Source organism: Bison bison, unplaced genomic scaffold (genome assembly GCF_000754665.1).
Source record: "Bison bison bison isolate TAMUID 2011002044 unplaced genomic scaffold, Bison_UMD1.0 scf7180017864171, whole genome shotgun sequence".
Lineage (NCBI taxonomy): Eukaryota > Metazoa > Chordata > Mammalia > Artiodactyla > Bovidae > Bison > Bison bison.
Window position 1 is genome coordinate 2,052,145 of NW_011494743.1, and position 11,199 is coordinate 2,063,343.

At 40.3% G+C, this 11,199-nt stretch overlaps 1 protein-coding gene across 3 annotated transcripts in view; it reads left to right on the forward strand.

The window, feature by feature from the left end:
* The window catches only part of ZCWPW2 (zinc finger, CW type with PWWP domain 2), a 143,994-nt gene that overhangs the window by 101,721 nt on the left and 31,074 nt on the right, over positions 1-11,199 (forward strand). For all 3 annotated transcript variants that reach the window (XM_010842050.1, XM_010842051.1, XM_010842052.1), the window contains exon 5: positions 6,811-6,857. In XM_010842050.1, coding sequence (XP_010840352.1) covers positions 6,811-6,857 — 47 coding nt within the window. The remainder of the gene's footprint in view (positions 1-6,810; positions 6,858-11,199) is intronic.

The following is an 11,199-nucleotide window of genomic DNA, read 5'->3' on the forward strand; positions in this document are numbered from 1 at the left end:
TATGGCAGAAAGTGAAGAGGAACTAAAAAGCCTCTTGATGAAGGTGAAAGTAAAGAGTGAAAAAGTTGGCTTAAAGCTCAACATTCAGAAAACGAAGATCATGGCATCCGGTCCCATCACTTCATGGGAAATAGATGGGGAAACAGTGGAAACAGTGTCAGACTTTATTTTTCTGGGCTCCAAAATCACTGCAGATGGTGACTGCAGCCATGAAATTAAAAGACACTTAGTCCTTGGAAGGAAAGTTATGACCAACCTAGACAGCATATTCAAAAGCAGAGACATTACTTTGCTAACAAAGGTTTGTCTAGTCAAGGCTATGGTTTTTCCTGTGGTCATGTATGGATGTGAGAGTTGGACTGTGAAGAAGGCTGAGCGCTGAAGAATTGATGCTTTTGAACTGTGGTTTTGGAGCAGACTCTTGAGAGTCCCTTGGACTGCAAGGAGATCCAACCAGTCCATTCTGAAGGAGATCAGCCCTGGGATTTCTTTGGAAGGAATGATGCTAAAGCTGAAACTCCAATACTTTGGCCACCTCATGCAAAGAGTTGACTCATTGGAAAAGACTCTGATGCTGGGAGGGGTTGGGGGCAAGAGGAGAAGAGGACGACAGAGGATGAGATGGCTGGATGGCATCACTGACTCGATGGACGTGAGTCTGAGTGAACTCCGGGAGTTGGTGATGGACAGGGAGGCCTGGCGTGCTGCAATTCATGGGGCAAAGAGTCTGACACGACTGAGCGACTGATCTGATCTGATCTGATCTGATGTGTATATATATATATCTATGTATATATGTTTATATGTATATATATATTATACTAAATAAAAATAAAAGGGAGCAGAACAATAACAAAGAATAAAATAGATTTAGAAAACTAACAAACAGTAGAAAAATTAAGACTATATATAAAATAGCTACAGGTTGTAAAACTGAAGGTAAAACTGAACTCCACTGGCCAAGAGTAAAAAACAAAAAAATCTAACAAAACAATAAGAGCAACAAAGAAAGGCAGAAAAAAACCTTGGCTTTAGGGGGTCATGGTCCTTAGGTAGGTAAGGGCTTAGGTGGTTGTAGAGTTTAGGTAGAGGCAGGATTTAGGTGGGGCATGGGGTCTTGGTTCAGGACCATGCCTCCAGAAAAGACCTTGGATTGGAGTAGGAGGTAAGGCCTGGGCTCAGCCCAGCTGAGGGGGCCTCCAGAGTGCATCAGGCTTCCAAGTACAGAGGATCGGGCTTGGCACCCCAGGAGGCTCCCCCAGGCTGAGTGGATGGTAGAACACCAGGCTGTTTCCCACTCTTCCACACCCGAGGGACATACCCCCAGCCAACACAGCTCTTTCTCCTCTTTCTTTCCTGTGCCTGCAGGGCCTACATGGGCAATGCATGTGCTTGGAAGGGACTCTAGAGGACAGAGGGGGCTCCAGAAGACAGAGGGAGACTTGACTTCTTGACTGCCCCTCCCCTTCTGCTCCCCCATGGGAGCTGGTCACCCAGGGGCTCCTCCCGTTGGCCTGGTTGTTGGGGATTCCCTACCAGTGTCTAGTGAGTGTCCTAGGCATGGGGAGACAGGGACTCTGTTTCTTCTCTCTCCTCCATCTTGATTCTGCCTTTCTGCATAAATGCAGCCCTGAAACCTTACAGTTAATATCTATAGCCCTTCCCATTTTTCATTACCACAGTATTAAGGTTTCTAAAACATATCCATGGATAAATATTTACATAGAATCTATTCAATTATGCAATTCCAGATTGAACATTTTTTTAAAAAAGACCAGTTGTGCCAATGATTTTTACTAATATACACACATACATACTTTTGCACATATCAAAATGATCTTTAAATACTTTTCTATACAATTGACCCTTGAACAACATGAGTTGAAACTGAGCAGGTTCACTTATACACAGATTTCAGTGAATTCACTTAATAAATATATGAAAAATGTGGGGAGATTGGTGACAATTTGAAAAAATTTACAGATGAACTGCATAGCCTAAAAAATTTGAGAAAAGTGTATATCATGAGTGATTAAATTATATGTAGATAGCAGTCTATTTTAATCATTTACTACCATGAAATACACACAAATATATTATAAAAATTAAAACTTATTAAAATGTACATAAACACAGATTGTATATGGTGCCATTTGTAGTCGGGTGAAATGTAAACAAACATAAAAATGCAGTATTAAACCTTGATTGCATAAAGGTAAGTGTTGTGCACACACTGTGCCATGGTAATACTTTCCCAGCTACCTCCTGCTGCTGTCACAGTGAGCACAGATGTAGTGCACACTTGTGCAAATGCTGTGACACGGGTCACCTCTGCACGAGCACTTCATCTCTCCACTAAAGTTGCGTATCACAGTGGAAAGTGTTCTCTTGCAGTTCTCACATATTTCTATGCAATACCATAAGCCCTGAACAATACCATAGAACCCACGAAGTGCCACTAATGATGCTGAAAGTGCACGCAGGAAATAAGTCACCACGTTCCAAGAAAAACAGAGTTACTTGATATGGACTATAGACTGAGGTCTGCAACTGAAGTTGCCACCATTTCAAGATGAATGAATCCAACCATTATAAAAAAGTGAAACAAGGAAATTTGTGAAGCTATCACTTTGGCTACACTGCTGCTGCTGCTAAGTCACTTCAGTCATGTCCGACTCTGTGTGACCCCATAGATGGCAGCCCACCAGGCTCCCCTGTCCCTGGGATTCTCCAGGCAAGAACACTGGAGTGGGTTGCCATTTCCTTCTCCAGTGCATGAAAGTGAAAAGTGAAAGTGAAGTCGCTCAGTTGTGTCTGACTCTTTAGCGACCCCATGGACTGCAGCCTACCAGGCTCCTCCATCCATGGGATTTTCCAGACAAGAGTACTGGAGTGGGGTGCCATTGCTACACTAGCATGCACCAAAACCTTTCACTTTAGTGCAATACACTTTTTACCTTGCATTGAAATTGCAGCCTTAGTGTGAGTACAGGTTTGCTATCAAAAAGACATACCTTAGACTCTAGTATGATTCAAGAAAAAGTGAGGTTATAATATGACAACTTAAAGCAAAAGGAAGGTGAGGGATCTGAATTAGAGAATTTACTGCCTGCAAAGGATGATTTGATAATTTTAGAAAGAGGTTGGGCTTAAGAAATGTCAAGATAACAAGAGAAGCAGCTTCTGCTGACCAAAAGGCAGGAGATGAGTTCCCAGATGCCATTAAAAAAGTCACTGAGGAGAAAGGATGCCTACCTGAACAGATTTTTAATGCAGATGAAAGTGTCCTATTCTGGAAAAAAAATGCTGCAAAAGATATTTGTTAGTAAAGAAAAGAAGCAAGTACCAGGATTTAAGGCAGGAAGGGCTAGGCTAACTGTTTGATTTTGTGCAAATGCAGCTGGCTGTATGATCAGGACTGCCCTTATCCATAAAGCTGCTAACCCACAAGCTTTGAAGGGAAAAGATAAACAGCAGCTGCCAGTCTTTTGGTTGTACTATACGAAGAAGGCCTGGACAGCAAGAATTCTTTTACTGGATTGGTTTCATCAGTGCTTTGTCCTTGGAGTCAGGAAGTACTCCACCAGCAAGGGGACTGTCTTTTAAAGTTCTTCTGATATCAGAAATGCCCTGGCCCCCAGAATGCCACGAGTTCAGCACTGAAGGTGTCAAAGTGATCTGCTTGCCTTTCGAACATATATTCTCTAATTCAGTCTCTGAATTGCTGGGAGAAACATCAGTAACCTCAGATATGCAGATGACACCACCGTTATGGCAGAAAATGAAGAGGAACTGAAGAGCCTCATGATGAAGGTGAAAGAAGAGACTGAAAAAGCTGGCTTAAAGCTCAACATAGAAAACAAAGATCATGGCATGCAGTCTCATCACTTCATGGCAAATAGATGGGGAAACAGTAGAAACAGTGACAGACTGTATTTTCTTAGACTCCAAAATCACTGCAGATGGTGACTGCAGCCATGAAATTAAAAGACACTTGCTCCTTGGAAGAAAAGCTATGACCAACTGGAACAGAATATTAAATAGCAGAGACATTACTTTGCCTACAAAGTCCGTCTAGTCAAAGCTATGGTTTTTCCAATAGTCATGTCTGGATGTGAGAGTTGGATCATAAAGAAAACTGAGCAGCATTGAATTGATGCTTCTGAACTGTGGTGTTGGAGAAGACTCTTGAGAGTCCCTTGGAAATCAACACTGAATATTCATTGGAAGGACTGACGCTGAAGCTGAAGCTCCAGTCTTTTGGCCACATGATGTAAAAACCTGACTTACTAGAAAAGACCCTGATGCTGGGAAAGATTGAAGGCAGGAGAAGAAGGGGATAACAGAGGATGAGATGGTTGGATGGCGTCACCAACTCGATGGACATGAGTTTGAGCAAACTCCAGGAGTTGGTGATGGATAGGGAGGCTTGGTGTGCTGCAGTCCATGGGGTCGCAAAGAGTCCAACACGACTGAGTGACTGAACTGAACTGAATTCAGTCTGTAGATCAGGGATCATAGAACTTTTAATGTGTGTTACACATGGAAAGGATTGTCAGTGCTCTAGAAGAGAACCCTAATAGAACATTGTGAAAGTCTGGAAGGTTGATTACACCATTGCAGATGCCATTGTTGTGACAGAAAAATCCATGAAGCCCATCAAGCCTGAAATAATAAATCCCTGCTGGAGAAAACTGTGACCAGATGTGCATGACTTCACAGGACTTACAATGGATCCAGTTGAGGACATCATGAAAGAGGTTGTGGGTAGGACAAAAAGGGTAGCAGGTGACGAGTTTCCAGACCTTGGAGAAATTCAAGACAGCACACCAGAGGAATTAACAGATAACTGCTTCTGAATCATGGCCAGATGATGAGGAAGAAGATGTAGAAGAAGCAGTGCCAGGAAACAAATTGACATCAGACAATCTGGCAGAAGGTTTCAGATTACTCAAGCCTGGTTTTAACTTTTTACATCATGAACTCTTCTATGATATGGGCACCGAAACGGAAGCAAATGGTGGAAGAAGTGTTAGTATCATTTTGGAGAAATGAGGATGCAAAAAAGTCAGACAAAAATGAAGATGCATTCCTGTAAAGTGACATCAAGTGAGCCTGCCTATCGTGTCTCCCCTCCCACCTCCTCCTCCTCCGCCTCTGCCGCCCATAAGGAAGTCCGACCCTTTCTCCTCCTCCTGCACAGCCTTGTCAAGGTGAGGCTAGTGAGGACGAAAACCTTAATGATGACCTACTTCTACTCAATGAATAGTAAATAATCCTCATGCCGTACGGTCCATAAATGTATTTGTTGTGCACTATGTGGGTATCCTCACGTGCCAGTCTAACACTTGCAGTAGAGTCTGTATGACACTGTGTGTCCTCCGCATTAGTGCCCAGGCATTCATCATGTAGAGCATTGTGTGCAAGACTTATATTGAAGTGAATAGACTAGCCTTACATAGGCAAAAGCTGAGTGATAGTTAACACAAGATTAATAATGTGTTGGTTTTCTTACTGTCTTGTAACTTTGCTTTCAAAGAATTATATTACATACAGTACCTCTCTCTCTCATAATTGGGGAAACTGCATATCAGCCTATCATCACAGGTAAGGGGTTTTAAAAAATCTAACAGGTGTCGCATTCTGTCTTATGAATGTGACCATAATATTGTCTGCCATAAAAATGTTATAATGATTTATCCATTAACATAGAGGCTGGGCTACTGTGAGCAATCATATCTATTACACTGGGCAGCCATGTCACTGTTTCTTCATGAAACATGAATTTTGTTTTCACATTATCTTTTCATATTTGATGTCTAGTGTTAGTAATACATGTGACATCTACAGTATTTTGTATCATAGAAGACAAAATTTCTATAGGTAGTGACAGATGGATGATTCATCTTAAAAACAAATCACAGACTTACAGCATTGATATATATATACAGTACAGTACTGTAAATATTTTTTCCTTTCATGATTTGCTTAAAGACATTTTCTTTTCTCTGGCTTACTGTATTGTAAGAATGTAGTATATAATACATAATAACATACATGATATGTGTTCGTCAACTGTTTATATTATCAGTAAGGCTTCCAGTTAACAGTAGGCTACAAGTCATTAAATTTTAGGGAGTCAAAAGTTATATGTGGATTTTTGACTGCACAAGGGGTTGGCGCTCTAAACCGCCTTGTTGTTCAAGGTCAGCTGTACTCTTGTTTGATTAGCCTCCTCACTCTTGCTGCATCTTTCTTGGCAGCACTGTTGGCAGCCCCATTTGGGGCCCCGAATGGAGGCAGCAGGCATAGAGACCAGGGACTTGTGGTCGGATGTATCTGCCCCATTGCAGAACCTCAGGCTGTGGAGTGGAGACGGGGCATGCACCTTTAAAAACTATCAGGAGGATTAAATAAGATGTCTCTTTGAAGTCTTTATTCCTTGTCTGGCATGTAGTAAGACATGCATGTAGAAGTAACTGGGATTTAATTCCAGATCCTACATACCCCAGGGCACTTGGGCTGACCGGAACCTAGAAATGAAATGCACTGGATGCTCGCTGGAGGGCATCCAGCCAGCCAGTCAGATTTAGGGGCCGAGGTTTGTCAAATAAGTATAGGAATGCTCTTACTTTTGGATTACTTTGTTTTATAATCAACTCTGGGAGCTGAGTTTGTTAGCATTTTTATCAAAAGGACCACAGAAAACACATATCATGGTATGAGAAAGAAAATTCTGTGTAATGTTGCATTTATTCGAACAGGAGTGTAGGCACTTTTCTGAAGCAGCCATTCTTTATTATCTTACAGACAAATCCAAAGCAACTGGCAAAGTTACTGTGGTGGCCAAGAAAAGGGTAAGATCATATTTTATTAAATATACAGATTTGAAATTCAATCTGATTAATACACTTTTAAAAGAAAATAGTATTTATATTTAATATTAATGGTTAATATTTTAACTTTTATGGTTAATTTAATATTTATGTTACTTATATCAGTGTAATAGAATTATCAGATATTAGAATAATAGAAAATTTTAAGTTAAAAAATAAACAATTGCTTTTATTTGTGCATACTCATATTTTAATATTTCTCATACTAAAATATTTTATGTCATGTTATTATGTGTGCAATCTTCATAGAAAATTGAAATAATTAAAATTCACAGCTTATTGTGGACTTTACCTTAAAGTTAAGTAGAGAACAACATCAGACATTTTTTTGAATCTTTTTAATAAAAATTCGTAAAGTTAATAGCATTTTAAAGCAATTTTAAAAATTTAATGTTATTCTGTACATTGTGTGCAGAGAGATATTTAACTCTACTTACTGTCAAAGCTATGGTTAGGATAGGAGAAGCTTTGACAGTGTTCTCATGTGACAATATTCTCAATAGGACACCACTGAAAAAGAAAAGGAGTCAATGCTTTTAAACAAATTCTTCTGGACAAGTAATGTATTAGTGTCATAAGTAAGTGGACCATGATTGAAAGCAAAGCCTACCCTTGTGGTCCTTCCGTGTTGAGTGATGGGGCGGGCACAGGGTGAACTCTCAGAAGGTCAAGTGTGACGTGGGGAAACAGGAAAGGCTGATGGGCAGGAACCTCCAGGTGGACAGGCAATAAAAGGAGCATCATTCTTGTGTTCCATGTATGTATATTTTTATGAGTCCTTTTAAAATCAAATTTTGTTTTTATCCTTTTGCTTTTTGCTTGTAAAAGGAATCTGGACTTTTCACTATGTAAATAGTGTAGATGCACCTTTGCAAAGGGAAATTCAACATCAGAAGACAAGGTTGCCCTTTAAAAAAGAAACGAACTAGGACTTGTGTGCGTGTCTGAAGGTTTAGACAGGAGCATGTGAAGTAGTGCAGGGTTGTTTATGAGGATGGTATTGTTTATTTCAGTCTCTACTAGAGGATATTTAGCATAAAAATTATAAAGGTAATATTAACTACCATTCTTATGTATTGCTTTATTTTTACTAGTGATTTTCAACAAAGGTGGTACTGTCTCTAGGTCAGTGCTATTCAAAATGTGGCCCACGAACCAGAACTGGTCTGTGAACTGTTTATTGGCCTGCAGTGAGATAAGAGGAAAAACTGACAGTAACCATTTAGACACTTGCATGGTAATTTTTGTCTGTCAAATGCAATAAAATGGAATTTATATTCTGTATGTTTTAATTTATTGTTTTGTTTTCCCCTAGTGACTTTTTTTTTAAATAAAAGTATAGATATTGGACAGATTATGGAGTTGGGGAAGGTAACAACTGGCTTTTTACTACAGGTAGTTTGTGAGACACTGCCCTAACAGATATTTTAGGAATGTGTGGAGGTGTTTGGGAGTATAGTAATTGAGGGAATACAAGACATTCTGCTTCCCTTGTTGCTCAGCTGGTAAAGAATCCGCCTGCAATGCGGGAGACCTGGATTCTGTCCCTGGGTTGGGAAGATCCCAACCCACTCCAGTATTCTGACCTGGAGAATTCCATGGACTATACAGTCCATGGAGTCGCAAAGAATTGGACACGACTGAGCAACGTTCACTTTCACAAGATGTTCTACTGAGCAAAGATTCAGGACAGTAGATATCTTGCAGTGCATTAAACAAGACTGTGTAATGTCTGTCCGACATTTGGTATGACTTTTGAATGTCCTGCTGAACTCAACAAACTACCAATATAATTGCAGAGTGATTTAATATAAAATAATACTGAAATATTATAAATTAGACCAAAAGCCATGAAATTTCAAAGACTTATGGAGAGGAAAATGGAAATAAACACATTGTTATTGAAATTACTGGATAATTTACTTATTTTCTACCCTACATACTGTAACATTTTCAACCATATATTTACTTGTAAAGGGGATAGAGGTCCTGGTCTGTCACCTACCACTGCTATGATCTTCAATTTGGCTGCTAAACTCTCTATGCTCTCAGTTTCCTCCTGTTAAATGAGAAGAATGAAAGTCTTATAATATAAAAATTACTCTTGACAATTTATATAAAGTACATAGCACAGTGCTTAGAAAATAGGAAACATTTCATAAATGTTAGCTATTGTTGTGGGAATATGGATTTATTTTTACATGTGGTACAAGGATAGAGTATAAAAAATTGCAGCAGCCTTATAGTGATAAGACTCAGGATGTGCTGCCCCAGAATACAGCACCTTGGTGTATTGAGTGTTCTCAGATGAAGGAATTTGTGAAACACCAGGTAGGAAGGAGTTTCTGACCTTCCCCTGAAGCAGGTCATAAAGGCCTCATGAGGGAGTTGTTCTCCCTGTCCGTGGAGGACAGGAGCCTCCTGTCTCCAAAGACAGAGGGCACAGAGAGTTCTCAGAAGCAGGCTCCACATGTAGCCCATGCGCCTTCCTGTCCTGCCACATCCCTGTGACTTTCCACTCCTCGTCACACCCGGAGTCACAACACTGAGGCTGAGTTGCTTCTCTGGGTCTTCATTTCCTATGGAGGTACCCCAGTCACATAAAACTTATATTAGATAATTTTGCATGCTTTCACTTTTTCATCTGTCTTTTGCTGTAGGGGCCCCAAATGAAAACTTAGAAGGGTGGTGGAAAAAGACATGTTTTCTCCCCGCACTCACTGCTTATCCCAACACCATTTATACTAATAAATAATCTTTCCCTACTTTGCTGCTCTTCTTTTGTTTTCTTCTCTATAATAGATAGTATGGGGTTTCCCAGGTGCATCAGTAAAGGACCCACGTACCAATGCAGGAGACAAGAGTTTGATCCCTGGGTTGGGAAGATCGAGGAGGAAATAGCAACCCACTCCAGTATTCTTGCCTGGAGAATCCCATGAACAGAGGAGCCTGGTGGACTATAGCCCATGGGGTTGCAAAAAGTCAGATGCGACTGAGCAACTGAGCCACATGCTAGAATATATAGTATACCTTGTCCATAATATAACATGCAGCGTTTTACATGTCAAAATATCCGTATCTATATCTATTTACGTCTGTAGTCTTAAAATGAATTCCAAATTGCTGTAATTATTATCTTTTCTTTAATGTGTGGGTTAGTGATCCTTCATTACTTTACTTTTTCAAAAAATTTTTTTTCATAGTTATTTTTCCTTTCTCAGACTCTATGTATATATGTATATCATGATGATTTGACATTTTAAAAAACCTTTTTGTCTGGGGAGGGACTAACGCTCCCAAGCCTAGCCAGTGCTTCAGGATGCACACGGTACCTCTTTGATATGCACTAACCAATTCCAATTCCACATCTCCCAACTGTCTTCTTATCCTATTCTAAAATACTGAGCCAGCATTGCTCCTGCCCTAAATTATCCCCAGGCAAGGTTCCAGCCAAATGGAGACTCTTCCTCCAGGCCAGAGCATTCTAGAATTATTCAGAGTAGCCAAAGGTCTAACTTCTTTACTCTATCCTGTGTTGTGGCAAGGGGAAACCCCAATAAAGCCGTAATTTACATCCTGGAATGTGAAGTCAAGTGGGCCTTAGAAAGCATCACTACGAAAAAAGCTAGGGGAGGTGATGGAAATCCAGTCGAGCTATTTCAAATCCTGAAAGATGATGCTGTGAAAGTGCTGCACTCAGTATGCCAGCAAATTTGGAAAACTCAGCAGTGGCCACAGGACTGGAAAAGGTCAGTTTTCATTCCAATCAGAAAGAAAGGCAATGCCAAAGAATGCTCGAACTACCGCACAATTGAACTTATCTCACACGCTAGTAAAGTAATGCTCAAAATTCTCCAAGCCAGGATTCAGCAGTATGTGAACTGTGAACTTCCAAATATTCAAGCTGGTTTTAGAAAAGGCAGAGGAACCAGAGATCAAATTGCCAACATCCGCTGGATCATGGAAAAAGCAAGAGAGTTCCAGAAAAACATCTATTTCTGCTTTATTAACTATGCAAAAGCCTTTGACTGTGTGGATCCCAATTAACTGTGGAAAATTCGGAAAGAGATGGGAATACCAGACCACCTGACCTGCCTCTTGAGAAACCTGTATGCAGGTCAGGAAGCAACAGTTAGAACTGGATATGGAACAATAGACTGGTTCCAAATAGGAAAAGGAGTACATCAAGGCTGTATATTATCACCCTGCTTATTTAACTTATATGCAGAGTATATCATGAGAAACGCTGGACTGGAAGAAACACAAGCTGGAATCAAGATTGCTGGGAGAAATATCAATAACC